The sequence below is a fragment of the Rhinoraja longicauda genome, chromosome 38, assembly GCF_053455715.1.
Source record: "Rhinoraja longicauda isolate Sanriku21f chromosome 38, sRhiLon1.1, whole genome shotgun sequence".
Taxonomy (NCBI): Eukaryota; Metazoa; Chordata; class Chondrichthyes; order Rajiformes; family Arhynchobatidae; genus Rhinoraja; species Rhinoraja longicauda.
This window is the reverse complement of record NC_135990.1, coordinates 13,163,048-13,184,043: the sequence shown is the minus strand read 5'-3', so window position 1 is coordinate 13,184,043 and position 20,996 is coordinate 13,163,048. Positions and strand designations below refer to the sequence as shown.

The window sequence follows — 20,996 nt, the reverse complement described above, 5'->3', positions numbered from 1 at the left end:
AACCCCACGCGGTCACAGGGAGCACGTGCAAACTCTTTACAGACAGCATCCGTAGTCAGGATCGAACCCGGGTCGCTGGTGCTGTAGTGCAGCAACTCTACCGCTGGGCTACTGTGCCACCCATCACATCCCAGTTATAATTCACCTTATTCCTTCAACTTTCAGCATATCATTAGCTCCATCACACTCTCGAATTTCCTGTTTTACTTTCAGCCTTGTGAACTTGTTGCGGGTCGTGAGCCGGGTCGTGTAATAAAAGCTCCAATTTCAACCTCAATAAAATTACATTTCAATTCAGACGCTTGAAACAAGCCGACATTCTTGCCCATGCATTATTCAGACAGTCGCCACTGAGCAGAACTTACAGGCATTCAATTAGTAAACCGAGCCGTTCTTGGATGCGTCGCACTGCCCTTCTCTAACACTGGGCTACAGAAGTACCGGAATAATATGACAAGATGCAGGGGGAAGGCAGAGCTGAACTCCTGTTCATGTCTCCTGCAATTTGCACTGAACTCAAAGCATTCTGTTGGTAGTTCGCAGGGACCAGGCTTTGAGCAGCACATAAGGTACAAGAGTAGCATTGCACCTCTTATCCCTATTCAAAGTACACAGCCAGGAGATGGTGAATATCTAGGAGTGGTTCCACAGGTGTTACTTAAACATGAGGAAAAGCACTGTTACATCCCGTAAGTTGCAGCTCCATAATACAAAATCTGCTGCAAAGAGACTGGTGCCCTTAGCTTACAACCCTACAGTATTAACATTGAATTCTCCAATTTTAGGTAACACCCCCTTCCCTCTTTTTCCTGTACTCTATCCTGGTGTGGTCCCATTTTTCCCCCTTTCCCATCCCCATGTCTCCTCCCACCTATATCCCTCCCTCCAGCTTTACATTTCACTCCTCTCCTCTCCTTATCTGACAACTTCTTGGTCTCCTTTCAATCTCTACCCTTTGTCCACCTATCTAACATTCAATCCACTCCCCCTGACCCCCACCTTACCTGGATCCACCTTTCACTTGCCAGGCTTTGTCCTCCCATCTTCTCTCTTTCCCAGTTTGCTCCCACCCCTACTAAAATCAGTCTGAATAGACAATAGGTGCAGGAGGAGGCCATTCGCTCCTTCGAGCCAGCACCACCATTCAATGTGATCATGGCTGATCATTCTCAATCAGTACCCCGTTCCTGCCTTCTCCCCATACCCCCTGACTCCGCTATCCTTAAGAGCTCTATCTAGCTCTCTCTTGAATGCATTCAGAGAATTGGCCTCCACTGCCTTCTGAGGCAGAGAATTCCACAGATTCACAACTCTCTGACTGAAAAAGTTTTTCCTCATCTCAGTTCTAAATGGCCTACCCCTTATTCTTAAACTGTGGCCCCTGGTTCTGGACTCCCCCAACATTGGGAACATGTTTCCTGCCTCTAACGTGTCCAACCCCTTAATAATCTTATACATTTCGATAAGATCTCCTCTCATCCTTCTAAATTCCAGTGTATACAAGCCTAGTCGCTCCAGTCTTTCAACATATGACAGTCCCGCCATTCCGGGAATTAAACTACATGGAACTACATGAAGAATGGTCCAACCCCAATGCGTCACCTTCCCATGTCCTTCAGAACTGCTGAGGTACTCCAACACTTTGTCTATTGATTTAGTTTTCCGGATCCATCAGCAATTGAACACTTTACTTTCATCACTGGAAATTTGTTGATACACATTTTCATTGAGGCAGGTTGTTGGTGCCCCCTACAGGTGGATGGATGATACAACGTGGGAAGGAAAATTAACTCGGAAGCCACTCAGACCAAGAAACTTCTGCATGAAACAAAATGGAAACTGGTGAGCAAAGCCAAAAAAATAGGAACCCATTACCTCTTCACTGTTTGTCATTAACCCAAGATCACTTGATGCTTCCATTTGCAGACGGTGACTGTGGAAGAATTGTATTCACCTCCATCCAGCAGAATTCCATGCAGTTTAATTTAGTTTAGAGGTACTGCATGGAAACAAGCCCTTCAACCCATCGAGTCCGCAGCGACCAGTGTAAGAAAATAACTGCAGATACTGGTGCAAATCGAAGGTATTTATTTCACAAAATGCTGGAGTAACTCAACAGGTCGGGCAGCATCTCAGGAGAGAAGGAATCGGTGACGTTGCAGGTCGAGACCCTTCTTCAGACCCGCAGCAACCAGCGATCTTCGCACATTAATACTATCCTACGCACACTAGGGACATTGGTTTTACATTATACCATCCAATTAACCTACAAACCTATACGTCTTTGAAGTGTGGGAGGAAACCGAAGAGCTTGTAGAAAACCCACACAGGTCACGGGGAGAACATACAGACTCCGTACAGACAAGCACCCGTAGTCATGATCGAACCTGGGACTGCCACTGTACGGCAGCAAGTCCACCGCTACGGCACCATGCCGCCCCGTCGTACAGTTCTCATTGTATAGAGATTACAAGCCCAACGGGAAAACCACTGGAGGAATTAGAATTGTTCTTAGTGTTTTTGGATCAAGTTGAGGGATAAAAGTACCCTAAGACAAGGTTGTTGGAGAAATCTACCCCAAGATAAAGTTGTGTAGGAAGTAACTGCAGATGCTGGTTTATGATAAGGTACAATTGAACTTTATTTATCCCAGGAGGGAAATTAATTTGCCAACAGTCATAAAACACAAAATACATGAAGCATTAAATTAAAGTGACGAGTGGAAAGGATTGGGGATGTGCAAAGATTGGGGAGGGGGGGAAAGGAGAGTCAATCTGGTACAATCCAACCCAATACGGTTCCTTCGCCACTCTTTAAAATGCTAAATGATATTGTAAATTCCTATCTCATGTTGTCTTCCTTTCAAAAATGGCAGCACCACCTTTTTGAAAATACCTCCGATCTCTTCCCATCTCCAATATCTTTGAATATTTGCCTCCATGTTTTCATCCTTGTCACAACTTTAATGCATTTTGAACATTAGTCACAAATGACTGCACTCTAGAAACATAGTTAAATGTCCTTTCCTTCTCCGGTTCCTGACCCAGTTGTCTCCATATTTAAGATGGACAAAAAATACCGAGTAACTCAGTGGGTCAGCATCTCTGGATAGAAGGAAAGAGTGACGTTTTGGGTCAAGACTCTTCTTTTTTTTACCTCGTGACTTCACATTTAATTATTTTGCTGGCAGTATTGGATAAACTTTGTTTTAGCCAACTCCAAGCTGAGCTTCCAGTAATATACATTTCCATCACAAAGATCCACTCTGTAATACTGTTTGCCCTACATTTGCATCGGCCCATTTGCTGCTTAAACTGTCGTCCATGCTTGTCTGCTCCAGCCTGGGTAATTTACGTTCTCTTCATCAAATCGCATCGTCCTCCAACAACTGCAGTCTAATCAAAACTCCGCTATTCCGATCTTATTTTGCTCCAAATGCTGGCTATATCACTGCCCTTTCTGACCTGCCCACGACCCCCGATACATTGAATGCAAAATTCCAGCCATTCATCATCCCGTTCTTGTGCTCAAGAGTTTCCAACAAGCATATTTTCTACCTTCATAGCAACTCTACTCTCCTCCATTACGAGCTTCATTTAAAAAATATATCATTCCACTTTTTACAGCTTTCGGTGGCCTTTCCAATTATTATCCTGGGATGCATTTCCATATTAAGTACTGTAGGACATTATGGTTATTTTCAAAGGAATCAAAGCTGACCAGGAACAAAAAAAAACACAAAAGAGCTGGAGGAACTCAGCGGGTCAGGTAGCATCTGTGGAGAATGACAGGTGATGCCTTGGGACCCGTAAAAGGGACCACATCACCCCAATTCTGGCCTCTCTCCACTGGCTCCCTGTACGGTACAGAATCAACTTCAAGCTCCTCCTATTCACGTATAAAGCCCTAAATGGACATTCTCCCCCCCCTACATCAAAAATCTTCTAACCCACCTCTCTAACTCCAGGTCCCTCAGGTCGGCCGACTTGGGGCTACTCACTATCCCGCGGTCTAGGCTTAAGCTCAGAGGTGACCGCGCTTTTGCGGTTGCAGCTCCTAGACTGTGGAACAGCATCCCTCTCCCCATCAGAACTGCCCCCTCCATCGACTCCTTTAAGTCCAGGCTCAAAACCTATTTCTACTCCCTAGCGTTTGAGGCTCATTGAGGAGGCGCTGTGAACTGTTTGCGTGCTACTGTATGTTTCATTTTTTTCCTTAGTACCTAATCAGATGTACAGCACTTTGGTCAACGTGGGTTGTTTTTAAATGTGCTATACAAATAAAATTGACTTGACTTGACTTGACTTTCTTCAGACTGATGGAATGGGGAGAGGGGGAATCTCATAAAGAGAGGTGGAATCTCATAAAGAGAGGTGGGGATCTGACCAGGACACAATAAAAGTGTGGAATAAATCTTTATTACATTAGCTTACAAAAAGGGCTAAAGGCAAAACACAAGGTATCATAATTAATTAAATTGATGAAATTAAACCTCTCTTTGGAGCATGGTAATCCCAAATTGAAAGTTCATAAATTCATTAATTACAGGAGCAGAATTAAGCCATTCGGCCCATCAAGTCTACTCCAACTTTCAATCGTGACTGATCTATCTTTCTGTCTCAACCCCATTCTTCTGCCTTCTCCCCACAACCCCTCACACAGTGCCTCTTCTTTAATGGCACAGGACAACAGTTACAAACTCCCTTTATTCGTTGTTATTTGGCACCGAATTACAGAACATTTGTTTTGAAAGAATTGTGGGTGAAGATGGTGACCTCCAAATGTGACACCAGATTGCCATCAATTAGTTATCAATCACCCCCCCCCCCCCCCCCAAATATGAACAAAATAAACAATATTTTTTTTGTTTATGCTGCTCTAATGGCCTGGATTATGTGGAATGATGACTCGAAAATTATGTGGCCGACCAAATTTGAAGAGAGTGCTCAATTGGACACGGGATAATGTTCAAAGTTCAAGGCTGAAGGGTCTTGAACCATAACGTCACCTGTTCCTATTCTCCAGAGATGCTGCCTGACCCGCTGAGTTACTACAGCTTTTTGTGTTTCTCCTCGGCAGAAATCATTCTACTGGTTTAGGCTGTCACTGACTTTGAACGTGGATGAGCTGTGCTTACAAAGCAAAGCACTGATCCTTCTTGCACAGCTGCTGTTACTGAGCAAGAGTACACTTGTGCTTTGTGCAGTTTCTATCAGGCCTCAGAATAAAAATGCCTCCTGGGCAATGAAAGTCCTTTCATATATCTTCTGCTTAAGCAGTCCCTCAGGATGGAGGATGACTTGCTTTCACTCCCTTTCTGCAGGCTACAGGGCGGTTAATGAAGCTAATGTGGGAACTGCAGACTTTCCCCACAGGGGCTACAGCAGATGCCTGACAGCACAGAGAGGCAGGCAGTGAGATGGTGTGCTCCTTCCACAGTCGATACAGGGCCTCAGTGTGCTTCTGATGCACGTATATATACGAGATTCTCAATACCATCCTGCCCACTCCTTCATGGGCCAGAAGAGCATTGCACTTCTTTCAAGGAAACTTTCAGCACACCCTTGAACATTTTCCAGTTTAGTTCAGTTTATTATTGTTATGCGCACCGAGATATGGTAAAGACCTTTGTCTGACGGGCTATCCAGTCAAGTCATGGTACGAGTACGACCGTGCACATGTAAAAGAGTGGAACAATTACAGTGGTTAATAGTATATCTTCTTCCGGGACAAGCACACAGTCACAATAATCTCTGACGCTACATCTATCAAGACCTATTAACCACTCTGCCACCTGAAGAAGGGTTCCAACTCGAAGGGTTTGAAGAAGGGTTCCAACCCGAAACATCACCCATCCTTTTTCTCCACAGACGCTGCCTGATTCACCGAGTTACTCCAGCACTTTGTGTCTATCTTCGGTATAAACCAGAATCTGGGCCATTCTTAGTCACGTGTGTGACCAAACATGTGAAAAATCGTGGAATATACCTCTTCTAATTCTGAAAGCATTACAGGTATATTGTTTTGTACTGTATATATGACTTATATATGTCAAAGTTTATCGTTGTGACATTTTTATATGTTATGCTGACAATGTTTGTTTAGGGTCAGAGGTCAAATATGACTGGTCACGTGTGTGACCATGTGAGGTGCTGGAGTAACTCTCAAAGGCAGCATCTCGGGAGAGAAGGAATGGGTGACGTTTCGGGTCGAGACACTTCTTCAGACTTTAGTGTTGCAGCTTGTACAACAGTACAGCAAAGAAAGTGCAGGTACAAAAAGGGCCCGCAACGAGGTAGTTTGGGAGATCGTGAATACACAGATTATTAACTGAATGAGCTTATGAGAGGTCAGTTCTGTAGTTGATAACAACAAAGCTGTTCTTGAATCTGATTTAGGATTCGGTACCTTCTGCCCGACAGGAGAGGGGAGAAAAGGGAATGACTCGGGTGTAATTGTCCATTAATGCCCTGCTCCAGAGATTCCAGATAGCATGGCATAAAACAGGAGGTTCTGCTAAAAACACACGTTACAATAACACAAATTGGATATTATGCAAGTGATGAATCAAGGAACACTATTTGTATAAGAAGATAGCTACAGATGCTGGTACAAATTGAAGGTATTTATTCACAAAATGCTGGAGTAACTCAGCAGGTCAGGCAGCATCTCGGGAGAGAAGGAATGGGTGACGTTTCGGGTCGAGACCCTTCTTCAGACTGAAGAAGGGTCTCGACCCGAAGGGCCTGTTTCCGTGCTGTATCTCTAAATCTAAAAAAAAATCTAAGGGATAGAATTCCAGGGGCTTTGTCCTTTCCCAAGTCGGACATTTTGCTGTGCTGCAAGTTCATTGTGACATTCCCTTCCATGACAGAGGGCCGGGGTAGAACCCAGCCTGTTTCTTGACAAAGGAAGAAGTGAACAGTTTCAGACCCAAGCCAAACCCGTCTCTCCTGATGCTCACGAGCTCCTGCTTGCCAGGAAAGATAGGTGATAACCAGTAAAGATAAAACCTTGGGGGCCTGATGTATATTTAATATGTTACAAGGGTAGATTCTTGCAGGATCATCCAGCTAATAGCTATTAATATCAGCAATGGTCTTTCAGCTCAAATGGTCTTTCCTGTCCTGCGTAGGTATTTATTTCACAAAATGCTGGAGTAACTCAGCAGGTTAGGCAGCATCTCTGGAGAGAAGGAATGGGTGACGTTTCGGGTCGAGACCCTTCTTCAGACTGAATATCCGAATTGCTTCTGAATATCCGAATACCTTCGCAGAACAGGGAAGACCATTTGAGCTGATGTTCTTGCTCCACACACACCTTCCCCCAACGCCTCTTCATCTAAGTTGATTCTGCTTACAACCCTTTCACAGACTGAAGGGTCTCGACCCAAAACATCACCCATTCCTTCTCTCCCGAGATGCTGCCTGACCTGCTGAGTTACTCCAGCATTTTGTGAATAAACACTATTTGTATTGCGCAGGCCTAATTGGTTATATGATCAGGAACTAGAGAACCATTTAAAAATTGCTTCAGAAATTGACAAGCAGAAAAAAAACCTGTCTCAGATTTTAAAAGTGCAGGGGACAAAATAAACTATTTCTATGTAACCTCACAATGTAATCAGGCAGCGTTATCTCTTAAGAATGCAGCAGCTACTTTATCCGTGGGTGGCCATTGAAATTTGCAAGCAAACTCTTCTATTGACACTTGTGCAACGATACTCTATTAAACAATGTAACATACAGCCTTTGATATTTTTAGCTTACAGAAAACAAAAATAAAGTAAATGATCTGGAAAATACATTTCTTTTTGAAAATCCTGTGGGAAAAATCACTGAGTTTGAAACTCTCTAGACCCTAAACCCCGGTCTCCTATTGTCATAATCATCTGAATTTTTTTCTAACATAAGGTTTTGTTAGGAACGTAACCAGCACATTATAGCAGAACAATCTGTACTGTGATCACGTGGTGCACTATATTTGTTGTTCTTATCTGATTAATAAACTGACTTAATGACTTGGATGAAGGCATTAAAAGTACCATTAGCAAATTTGCAGATGATACAAAGCTGGGTGGTAGTGTGAACTGTGAGGAAGATGCTATGTGGTTGCAGGGTGACTTGGACAGGTTGTGTGAGCGGGCTGATGCATGGCAGATGCAGTTTAATGTGGATAAGTGTGAGGTTATCCACTTTGGTAGTAAGAATAGGAAGGCAGATTATTATATGAATGGTGTCAAGTTAGGAAAAGGGGACGTACAACGAGATCTGGGTGTCCTAGTGCATCAGTCACTGAAAGGTAGCATGCAGGTACAGCAGGCAGTGAAGAAAGCCAATGGAATGTTGGCCTTCATAACAAGAGGAGTTGAGTATAGGAGCAAAGAGGTCCTTCTCCAGTTGTACAGGGCTCAAGTGAGACCACACCTGGAGTACTGTGTGCAGTTGTGGTCTCCAAATTTGAGGAAGGATATTCTTGCTATTGAGGGCGTGCAGCGTAGGTTTACTAGGTTAATTCCCGGAATGGCGGGACTGTCATATGTTGAAAGACTGTATACACTGGAATTTCTTATCGAAACATATATGATTATTAAGGGGTTGGACACGTTAGAGGCAGGAAACATGTTCCCAATGTTGGGGGAGTCCAGAACTAGGGGCCATAGTTTAAGAATAAGGGGTAGGCCATTTAGAACGCAGATGAGGAAAAACTTTTTCAGTCAGAGAGTTGTGAATCTGTGGAATTCTCTGCCTCAGAAGGCAGTGGAGGCCAATTCTCTGAATGCATTCAAGAGAGAGCTAGATAGAGCTCTTAAGGATAGCGGAGTCAGGGGGTATGGGGAGAAGGCAGGAACGGGGTACTGATTGAGAATGATCAGCCATGATCACAGTGAATGGTGGTGCTGGCTCGAAGGGCCGAATGGCCTACTCCTGCACCTATTGTCTATTGTCTAAAATGGCCTCCTCCTGCACCTATTGTCTATTGTCTATAATGGCCTCCTCCTGCACCTATTGTCTATTGTCTATAATGCCTGACCCCCTGAGTTACTCCAGCACTTGATGTTTTGCTCTCTGTTTAATACACGCTAGAGGAATATGGCTATAAGACTTTGACACAACCAGTGCTTACCTGCTCCCGGTACTGCTCTTGAGATACACAATCGGTGAGATCCACGCAGCCCAACAGGCAACCCGTCGGGTAGTCCTTGGGAAAGTCAATATCTGTGAAAGGGAAATCAAGTTCAGAAGTTCCCACCAGCAGTTTTTCATTCATAAATGTGGCTAGAAAGAGGAAAAATTATCTTTTCCTCTCAGAACGTGCATCTGAAAATGTAAAATAAAAGAAAACAATATCTGAACACAAAGGTAGACACAAAGTGCTGGAGTAACTCAATGAGTCAGGCAGCATCTCTGGAGAAAAAGGATGAGTGATATTTCGGGTCGGGTCCCTTCTTAGCACTGTGTCTGATCAATTCTCTGGACATTGTATTAAATGTACATCACCTGTACTTGTGTGGACGAGAGTAACAATGTTTGATCTTGGATGGCAAAGTGCTACTCTGATAGACCAGTTTGAAACCATCATCTTAACTTGAGATCTACATTACGCCTCCCCAGTATTTTCTTTCCCTGACCACAGGAAATCTTTGCCTCACGCAGGGAATGTATAAGATTAAGGGGTAGGCCATTTAGAACGGAGATGAGGAAAAACTTTTTCAGTCAGAGAGTTGTAAATCTGTGGAATTCACTGCCTCAGAAGGCAGTGGAGGCCAAGTTTCTGAATGCATTCAAGAGAGAGCTAGATCGAGCTCTTAAGGATAGCGGAGTCAGGGGTTATGGGGAGAAGGCAGGAACGGGGTACTGATTGAGAATGATCAGCCATGATCACATTGAATGGTGGTGCTGGCTCGAAGGGCCGAATGGCCTACTCCTGCACCTATTGTCTATTGTCTATTGGAGATGACTTGAACTTTGGCTGCATTTCACTTTCCGGGCAAGGGAACAGGAATTTTTTATCGGAGTCTGTTAAAAGTAGTGAGATGATGAGGGGATAAGCTGTTTTATTTGCACATAGAGACAAATCAGACTAATGAGCATAATTCCCCAGACCTTCTTCTAAATAGTGCCACTAGATGTTTCACATTGACCCGAGAGGAGACAGGGGCACGTTTAACTCTTCTTTCCTGGAAGACTATACTGGATTCACTCAGACCCAGCACTGATGTGTTATCCTAGATTTAAAGCCAAGTGACCTAAATTGAACAGTGAATGAGCTCACTTAATCTAGTCTCTAAATTTTCCAGCATGTGCTGACACATTCCACGATGGAGCAAATTCCCCTCCAGAGTGCGATAACTTTGAATTATTGTTAATGGCAAACCCGTGAACTGCTTAAGCTTCTGGCGAAGTCGTTTATCTCTGCGCTCTTTACAAGGACCATCCAAACATTGACTGGAACTGCTGACGATACAGAAAATCTTTGCGTGCAGTTATCTCTTTGAAAAGTCAATTAACTTTGCTGCCATCCCTTATCTATTAGCGCATTCTGTTGCCAAATAAGGTTGTCACTTATAATCTGGATCCAGCACGGTCACCGAATAGCTGAGGCGGCAGGAAATGAAATCAAGCCCTTCTCACCCCTCATCTACGCAGCAGTTATTTTCTTGCTCCAATCCATTGTTTGCACGTTAACATGTGGCAGAACCTGACAGAAAATCACCAACACCACTAACCCCCCCCTCCCACACAACACAACCACCATCTCCTAGACAGGGTGTGTACTGCTTTACAATACATCTTTATTGTCATTGTACAGGGGTACAACGAGATTGGGAATGCGCCTCCCATACGATGCAATAAATTAATTAGCTAGTCAGTATTAATTTAAACAACCCAATGAAACAAATTAGAACAGTTTTAAAACAGAATAAAGTGCAAGTAGGTCTGTGCCGGTTCACTGTGCGATGTGACCATCCGGCTCAGCAAGACTGGTTCATAGCAGCTATGGCCCTGGGGATGAAGCTGTTCCTGAGTCTGGAGGTGCGGGCGTAGAAGGCCTTGTATCGTCTGCCCGATGGTAGAAGTTCGAACAGACTGTTGCAGGGGTGTGAAGAGTCTTTGTGGATGCTGGTGGCTTTTCTGAGGCATCGTGTGTTGTAGATGCCCTCCAAGGCTGGTAGCTATGTTCCAATGGTCCTCTGAGCTCCTTGGACTACCCGCTGAAGAGCTTTCCTCTCTGCCTCCGTGCAGCTGAGATACCACACAGGGATGCCATGTGTTAGGATGCTCTCTATGGTGCAGCGGTAGAGGGTCGTCAGCAGCTGTTGGGGTAGACCAGACTTTTTCCAGTGTTCTTAGGCAGAACAATCGTTGCTGTGCCTTCTTGACCAGCGCAGCAGTGTTAGTGGACCATGTTAGGTCCTCCGAAATGTGAGTGCCCAGAAACTTGAAGCTGTACACATTGTAACAATGACTGCACTTAAAATGCACCTCCCTGGCTGTGGAGGACGAGAAGATCTTTAAAATGGCCAGCAATGAGCAACCAATTCCTGTGCAGAGGTTACCAACCGAACAATCTCGTTTATGTAAACCTTCTGGTGTAATATAATGTCAGGGTTCTCCAAGTACAAACGCACACCACACTGGGGACTCCATCGGATGTTAACAGTTCAGAACATTCGCCAGCTCCTCTTCTTTGCATATTTGTCTTGGCGATCACCAACCCTTAGACTTCAGATTGTGTGTCAGATTGCAGGCCTCCCCTCATCTATGGTCGCTCCCACTAGTTACACCCAAGTAAGGCGGCACAGTGGCACAGCTGGTAGAGCTGCTGCCTCACCGCGCCAGAGACCCAAGTTCAATTCTGACTTTGGGTGCCGTCCATGTGGAGTTTGCACGTTCTCACTGCGACTGTATGGGTGTCCCTCCGGGGTGCACCGACCGGTTTCCTCTGCTGTACTGAAGTGCTAATGGTCCAGGGCAGACGTTCAACTCACTAATTCACACCAGACAACACAGCACTCAGTTTCGTTAGCCCGGGATAAGCAAGCACACGTCCAGCAACATCAAACGTCTTCAGTCAGATCTACCTTGATTTACCCATTAACCCACATATATTAAAATGAACAATCCAACATCACTACTCCTGCAAACGTGGTATGAATAAGCAAACTTGATGATTTGGTTTACCTCTGCCGTGCATTGCCCTGTAGGTGCCTTCAATTGCTGTCACTTCTTCCGGTGTAGGTCTTTTGGCAGCCGCTGCGATCCACAGTCGGCCTCGGTGCGATGTGTACCAAGTTCTGCCCTCCACCCTGGCAACACCAACACACAGAAAAACAATGAAAGGATGATACATCGAATACCCTAAATGGTTGTGAGGGAACGTTGCCAACCAGCCCATTCCAGTCTCTAGGAGTGCATGTGGAGGGACACACTGAAACTTGGTACAGCTGGACATTGAGGAGCTGAGTACAAGGGAAAGGATATCACCCCAGGAAGCCACGACTGGCAACGGCATTTTGACTAAAGACAGGTGCGAACACTACTTGAATGCATTGACACTAAAAACATATGAAGTGTTTTCCCACTTCATATCACCCACTAGGGATGATTTTTACATTTGCCCAGCCAATTAACCTACAGACCTGTACGTCTTTGGAGCGTGGGAGGAAACCGAAGATCTCGTAGAAAACCCACGCAGGTCACGGGGAGAACGTGCAATGACACACTTGAATGCATTGACACTAAAAACATATGAAGCGATTTTGTTTTGTACATTTTTTATTCAGAATAAAGTCTATTTTTGACATTTTTAAATATGTTCACCTTTCTGCTGGTAGAGACTGGAATACTAAAATATTACAAGTATTCTGCATGGGCCTGCTTCAGAATGTAGAAATAAAGAGGATGTAATTAAAAACATATTTATGTGGCAAATGCATTTCTCATCCTCAGGGCCCTTTAAAACATTGCACAGCACCTGTGAGGTGCAAGCACTCTTGGAATGTAAGCAGATAGAGCAAACGATGTAGGCACAGCATGCTCCTAAGGAAACAAAACTAACAAATTAGGGTGGCACAGTGGTGGAGTTGCTGCCTTACAGCACCAGAGACCTGGGTTCGATCCTGACTATGGTCGAATGATAAATGGGATTACTGTGGATAGGGTGAGCAGCTTTAAATACCTGGGAGTCCACATCACAGAGGATCTGACATGGACAACACACATTGCCGCCGCACTGGTGAGTAAGGCAAAGCAGCACCTTTACCACCTCAGACAGTTGAGGAAATTCAGAGTCTCTCTGAGGATCCTTCAGTGCTTCTACTCTGGGGCTGTAGAAAGCATCTTGTACAGGAACATCACAATCTGGTTTGGGAACAGCTCTGCCCAGGACAGGAAGGCTCTGCGGAGAGTAGTGCGTTCGGCTGAACGTACTATGGGAACTACACCCGCCCCCCCCTGCAGGACCTATACATCAGGAGGTGCAGAGGTCCAGAGCCAGCAACATTATGGGGGACCCCTACCACCCCAGCAACGGACTGTTCCAGCTGCTACGGTCAGGAAAGCGCCTCCGCTGTCACGCTGTGAAAACGGAAAGGATGAGACGGAGTTTCTTCCCACAGGCCATCAGGACTGTTAACTCTCATATCACCCGGGACTAATTTAATTTACTGCATTCATTTATTTTTTGTGTTAAAACCATTGGGGTGTAAGCTACCCAAGCTGTTCCTCCAATTTGCACTGGGCCCCACTCTGACAATGGAGGAGGCCCACGACAGAAAGGTCAGATTGAGAATGGGAGGGGGAGTTCGAGTGCTGAGCCACCGGGAGATCAGGTAGGTTAAGGCGGACTGAGTGGAGGTTGTTCAGCGAAACGATCGCCGGGCCTGCGCTTGGTCCCACCGATGTACAGAAGTTGACACCTGGAACAGCGGATACAGTAGATGTGGTTGGAGTAGGTGCAAGTGAACCTCTGCCTCACCTGAAAAGCCTGTTGGGGTCCTTGGATGGAGTCGAGGGAGGAGGTAAAGGGGCAGGTGTTGCATCTCCTGCGATTGCAGGGGAAAGTACCTGGGGAGGGGGTGGTTTGGGTGGGAAGGGACGAGTTGACCAGGGAGTTGCGGAGGGAACGGTCTCTGTGGAAAGCAGAAAGGGGTGGAGATGGGACGATGTGGCCAGTGGTGGGATCCCGTTGCAGGTGGCAAAAGTGTTGGAGGATTATATGCTGTATGGGGGGTGGAAGGCGAGGACAAGGGGGACTCTGTCCTTGGTGCGAATGGGGGGGAGGGGGAGCAAGAGCGGAGCTGCGGGATATCAAGGAGACCCTAGTAAGAGCCTCATCCATAATGGAAGAGGGGAACCCCCCTTTCACGAAGAATGAGGACATCTCCGATGATCTAGTGTGGAAAACCTCATCCTGGGCGCAGATACGGCATAGACGGAGGAATTGGGAGTAGGGGATAGAGTCTTTACAGGAAGCAGGGTGGGAAGCTAGCTATGGGAGTCAGTATGTTTGTAGGTGTCGGTCAATAGTCTGTCTCCCGTGATGGAGACGGTGAGATCTTTAATATTTCATTGGCAAAACTTTCCTCTCTTTTGTATGTAGAAAGCAATAAAAAGGCTGTTAAGTACATATAAAATTGGTGAAAAAAACTGCCAATGCTGAAAAGTGAACTATTTAACGTAACGCTGGATAGGAATGTGGCATTTATTTTGCTGTTTATTTTGTTGGATTGATGTGTGTTAAGCTCATTCTCAAAACGAAACATCTGGCTCAAAGGCAGTAGCATATGGGCAAATGTAACCCATACAGAGACAAAGAGGTTTAAGTGTGTCTAATTGGCAGTTAATTTATAGGTTTTGAATTAAACAGCAAAGACATTCATCATCGCCTTTGTGAATTTGCAAAATTCCATTGAGTTTCAATCCCCCCTTCTCACACTGTTATTTACATTTCAGCAAGTGGCAGAATGGTCTGTGTAATCCATTGCATTTTACTTACGTTTTGATACCTTGAACAAGCAACGAGGCCCACGGCTGATGCATACTGAGGCACATCCCATCATCGGACATCTCCAGCAACTCTCGGTCTTGGATCCGCAGCCGAGTCCTCTCGGAGTCCATCTCTTTGCCTCTCCTCTCCGCATGGCTGCCAAGCCCCCTCCTCTGAGTGCCTGTGCCGGTTACGTCTACCCACTGTTGAGAGAACAAACAGCTTGATGGATACGGAATTCAATAATGATGGAAAGTAATTAGATCCCTATCGTTTAGTTTAGTTTAGAGATAGTGCAGAAACAGGCCCATCGGGTCCACACCAACTAGCGATCCCCACACATTAATATGGTCCCCTACACACAAGAGGGACAATTTACATTTATACCAAGCTAATTAATTTACAAACCTGTACGTATTTGGAGTTTGGGAAGGAACCGAAAATCTCGGAGAAAACCCACGCAAGTCACGGGAAGAACATACAAACTCCGAACAGACAGCACCCGTAGTCAGGATCGAACCAGGATCTCAGGCGCTGTAAGGCAGCAACCTTACCGCTGTGCCACCATGCTGCCTGACACCAAGTGACTAAGCATTCCACTTACTGCGGCCGTTTCCTACATCTAAACCTGTGAAAGCCATGAATGAAACTTACCCATTCAATACAGTTTGTTCATTTTTCCGTATTAGAGTTCTGCTCCATTAAAAAGTCCATCTTACACCCCCACCCTTACCTTTCTTCACAAAGTACTTTATTCATAAGATTTTGCATAACCTTACCCAGCCCATGAATTGGAGCACTATAATATCCAGCTTAAGCTATTAGGACCAAATGGGGGAGTTCAGCCCTTCATGTCTGTTCTATTAATTAATACGATCACAGTTGTCCGTTTACTCGCAATTTTCTGAACTAAACCGCTGATCCTCAATTTCCTTGTTCATAAACCTATCAACCACAGTTTAAAATATGTTCAGCAACTGAACCTCCACTAACCACAGGTAGAGAATGAACGGTGAAGAACTTGTTTTTCATCTCCACTTTGAATAGCCAACCTTTTATTTTTAGAATGCAACTCCCAGCTCCAGGCACCGTGGCCAGCAGAAACATCCTTCCTGTATTTACCCTGGCAAGCCTGGCAAGAAATGTGTATGTTTCAATGAGAAACTCTCATTCTTCTTAACTCAAGTGTGGATACACCTGCTTAATCTCCCCTCATAGGATCGACCAGCCATGCAGAGGAATCAACCTTAAAAACTTTGTTGCACTCCCTCTATCACTCGGGTCTTCATCCCGAGGTCGGGAAACCAAACCTGTACTCCTGATGTGGTCTCACTAGGGCTCTTGTAATTCCTAATGCAACAAAAGACAACCATACAACTTGCTTTCCGTTCAATCCCAGGAAATGCTTGAACTTTTGCTCATTGCCTCCAGGGCAAGTCTGCCTTCTCTAAGTAAGGAGACAGAACCTAGATTTATATTCCCAGCTACCGCAGGAACTTATCCTGCACTACCTCCAAAAGAAGGGGACATCAGTCTGACTAAGGGTCTCGACCCGAAACATCACCTATTCCTTCTCTCCTGAGATGCTGCCTGACCCACTGCGTTACTCCAGCATTTTGGGTCTACCTCCAAAAGAAGTATACATTCCTTGAATAAGCAGACAGAAACTGTACATAACATCCTAGAGCCCTCCATTGTTACAGTGAGTTTTCTCTTACATTCCAATCTTTTCATTTGCTGCCTGAGTTACTTACTAAAGGACACCTGGGTGTCCTTGTACACCAGTCACTGAAAGTTGGTGTGCAGGTACAGCAGGCAGTGAAGAAAGCTAATGGAATGTTGGCCTTCATACCGAGAGGATTCCAGTATAGGAGTAAAGAGGTTCTTCATCAGTTGTATAGGGCCCTGGTAAGACCACATCTGGAGTATTGTGTACAGTTTTGGTCTCCTAATTTGAGGAAGGACATCCTTGTAATTGAGGCAGTGCAGCGTAGGTTCATGAGATTGATCCCTGGGATGGCGGGACTGTCATATGAGGAAAGATTGAAAAGACCAGGCTTGTATTCATTGGAGTTTAAAAGGATGAGAGGGGATCTTATAGAGACATATAAGATTATAAAAGGATTGGACAAGCTAGATGCAGGAAAAATGTTCCCAATATTGGGGAAGTCCAGAACCAGGGGCCACAGTCTTAGAATAAAGGGGAGGCCATTTAAAACTGAGGTGAGAAGGAACTTTTTCACCCAGAGAGTTGTGAATTTGTGGAATTCTCTGCCACAGAGGGCAGTGGAGGCCAAATCACTGGATGAATTTAAAAGAGAGTTAGATAGAGCTCTGGGGGCTAGTGGAATCAAGGGATAAGGGAAGAAATTGGGCACAAGTTACTGATTGTGGATGATCAGCCATGATCACAATGAATGGCGGTGCTGGCTCGAAGGGCCGAATGGCCTCCTCCTGCACCTATTTTCTATGTTTCTATGTTTAAATCAGGAATATTGGGGGGGAAAATAGCCATACTGGGTTGAGTAATCTCATTCATCTTAAACTAATTAAATAGATTCTGGGCATAAAAGTATATTCCAACAATGAAGACAAAATCTTTTGTACTGCTATAATCTGGCAGATCCTGTCTATACTTTAGTTACTCAATCCTTCTCTCCATAGATGCTGCCCGTCCCACTGAGTTGCTCCTGCATTTTGTGTCCATCTTCAGTTTAAACCAGCATCTGCAGTTCCTTCCTACATTTTAGTTACCATAGATGACTTGGCTGAACCACCTCAATGCCCTCTAAATGTCAGTATCAATGGTTTTGTGGCTAATCTACCATTACTGCACATTTAAATGCATCATAGAAATTAATCATTAACAATGACTGTGAACGATAGTTACCACTTACAATGGGAGCAGGTTGAAGGATATTGGGGTTGACCAATTCACCCAACTGCTGTGGCTGTTTGCCCTGTTTGTCCTTCTTGCTGGAGGCGTTATTCTGTGATCCAGACTTAATTTCTTCGACAAAATCATCTAGTCTGGGAGAAAAGCACAGAAAGTAGCCCAAATAACAAGTCAGTAATTTATCAGATCACTTGGATTTAACACTAGCAGTCTAAAATAATGCCGAAAACTGAATCACAATTCAGGTGGGAAGAGTTACATCCCAATAACAGAGAGAACAGCAGAAACCTATTCCCTCCCACTGAGCTCAAGTATTTTAAACACACCCACTAGTTTGTGGTACATATCTGCCTGATAATAATTAAACCTCACATTGCAAATTACCTTTGTGCGCCTAGCCAGAACCACAATACTTTGGAATCATCAGGTTTTGGAGATAGGCTTCCTAGAAAGCATGCAGGTACAGCAGGCAGTGAAGAAAGCTAATGGCATGTTGGCCTTCATAACGAGAGGATTTGAGTAGAGGAGCAAAGAGGTCCTTCTGCAGTTGTGCAGGACCCTGGTGAGACTACGCCTGGAATATTGTGTGCAGTTTTGGTCTCCTAATTTGTCCAGAACCAGGGGCCACAGTTTAAGAATAAGGGGTGGGACATTTAGAACTGAGATGAGGAAAAACTTTTTCACCCAGAGAGTTGTGAATTTGTGGAATTCTCTGCCTCAGAAGGCAGTGGAGGCCGATTCACTGGATGCATTCACATTCAAAAGAGAGTTAGATAAAGCTCTTGGGGCTAGCGGAATCAAGGGATATGGGGAGAAGGCAGGAATGGGGTACTGATTGTGGATGATCAGACATGATCACATTGAATGGCGGTGCTGGCTCGAAGGGCCAAATGGCCAACTCCTGCACCTATTTTCTATGTATTCTAAAGGAGGACTGACTCATGAATACACATTATCAGGCCATTAAAATATCAACAAAGTACCAGAGTAATTCAGATGGTCAGGCAGCATCTTTGAAGGATATGGACGGGTGACATTGAGTCACGACCCGCTGAGTTACTCCAGTACATGCACAGAACACAAAGTGCTGGAGTAACTCAGCAGATCAGACAGCATCTCTGGGGGGTATGAATAGGCACTGTTCTGGGAAGGGACCCTTTGTCAGATTGGAAGACATGGATAGGCGATGTTTTGGGTCTGGACCCTTCTTCAGAGATGCTGCCTGACCCACTGAGTTATTCCAGCACTTTGTGTTCTGTGCAAGTATCCAGCATCTGCATATTAATGGTGCCGTGTCACTCCATTAATATATCAAGAGAGTCAAAAGTATTAATTGTCATGTGAACAGAACAATTAAATTCCGACGGTAGACACAAAATGCTGGAGTAACTCAGCGGGACAGGCAGCATCTCTGGAGAGAAGGAATGGGTGACGTTTCGGGTCGAGACCCTTCTTCAGACTGATATCATGGAGGGGGCGGGACAGAGATAAAATGTAGTCGGGGACAGTAAGACTGGTGGGAGAACTGGGAAGGGGAAGGGATGGAGAGTGGGAAAGCAAGGGCTATTTGAAGTTAGAGAAGTCAATGTTCATACCGCTGGGGTGTAAGCTGCCCAAGCGAAATATGAGGTGCTGTTCCTCCAATTTGTGCTGGGCCCCAGTCTGACAATGGAGGAGGCCCAGGACAGAAAGGTCAGATTGGGAATGGGAGGGGGAGTTAAAGTGCTGAGGAACTGGGAGATCAGGTAGGTTAAGGTGGACTGAGCGGAGGTGTTCAGCGAAATGATTACAGAGTCTGCGCTTGGTCTCGCCGATGTACAGAAGTTGACACCTGGAACAGCGGATACAGTAGATGAGGTTGGAGGAGGTGCAAGTGAACCTCTGCCTCACCTGAAAAAACTGTCCTTGGATGGAGTTGAGGGGGGAGGTAAAGGGACAGGTGTTGCATCTCCTGCGGTTGCAGGGGAAAGTACCTGGCGAGGGAGGTGGTTTGGGTGGGAAGGGACGAGGTGACCAGGGAGTTGCGAAGGGAACGGTCTCTGCGGAAAGCAGAAAGGGGGGGAGATGGGAAGATGTGGCCAGTAGTGGGATCCCGTTGGAGGTGGCAAAAGTGTCGGTGGATTATGTGCTGTATGTGATGGCTGATGGGGTGGAAGTGAGGACAAGGGGGACTCCGTCCCTCGTGCGAATTGGGGGAGGGGGAGCAAGTGCAGAGCTGCAGGATATCGAGGAGACCCTAGTGAAACTCTCATCTATAATGGAAGAAAGGAACCCCCGTTTCCCAAAGAATGAGGACATCTCCGATGATCTAGTGTGGAAAACCTTATCCTGGGTGCAGATACGGCGTAGACGGAGTTGGGAGTAGGGGATAGAGTCTTTACAGGAAGCAGGGTGGGAAGAAGTGTAGTCTAGATAACTATGGGTGTCAGTAGGTTTGCAGTAGATGTCGGTCAATAGTCCGTGATGGAGACGGTGAGATCCAGAAACGGGAGGGCGATGTCAGAAATGGTCCAAGTGAATTTGAGTGCAGGATGGAAATTAGTGGTGAAGTTGATGACGCCAGTGAGTTCTGCATGGGTGCAGGAGGCAGCACCGATGCAGTCGTCAATGTAGTGGGATAGGGCCAGTGTACGCCTGGAACAGTGATTGTTTGACGTACCCAACAAAGAGGCAGGCATAGCTATGCCTTGGATTTGGAGGCAGTGGGAGGAGTCGAAGGAGAAGTTGTTGGGGGTAAGGACCAGCTCTGCTAGGCGGAGGAGAGTGTTAGTAGACGGAAATTGGCTGGTTCTGCGGTCGAGGAATGCAGGAGGCAGCATTCCGACCTTTAAATTCCGATCTTGTGCAGCTTTGCACGTTCATTAATGCAATGACACGTATGTAATAATCAATAATATAATAAATCAAAAATCAGTAATACTGGGTAACCAGACATATCGCTGTATTTGGCGGCTCGCTAAAGCTTGAAACACGCACCACAGACTCTTGATTAGTACAGGTGTCAGAGGTTATGGGGAGAAGGCAGGAGAATGGGGTTGGGAAGGAGAGTTCGATCAGCCATGATTGAATGGCAGAGTAGACTTGATGGGCCGAATAGCCTAATTCTGTT

The 20,996-nt window shown here is 45.4% G+C and overlaps 1 protein-coding gene across 1 annotated transcript in view; it reads right to left on the bottom strand.

Moving 5' to 3' along the window:
* Positions 1-20,996, bottom strand: part of trip4 (thyroid hormone receptor interactor 4) — a 112,687-nt gene that overhangs the window by 63,424 nt on the left and 28,267 nt on the right. The window contains exons 8-11 of the mRNA XM_078429731.1: positions 17,889-18,021; positions 15,001-15,194; positions 12,186-12,310; positions 9,127-9,218 (exon numbers count right to left, since the gene is read on the bottom strand). Of these exons, the coding sequence (XP_078285857.1) occupies positions 9,127-9,218; positions 12,186-12,310; positions 15,001-15,194; positions 17,889-18,021 (544 nt within the window). The remainder of the gene's footprint in view (positions 1-9,126; positions 9,219-12,185; positions 12,311-15,000; positions 15,195-17,888; positions 18,022-20,996) is intronic.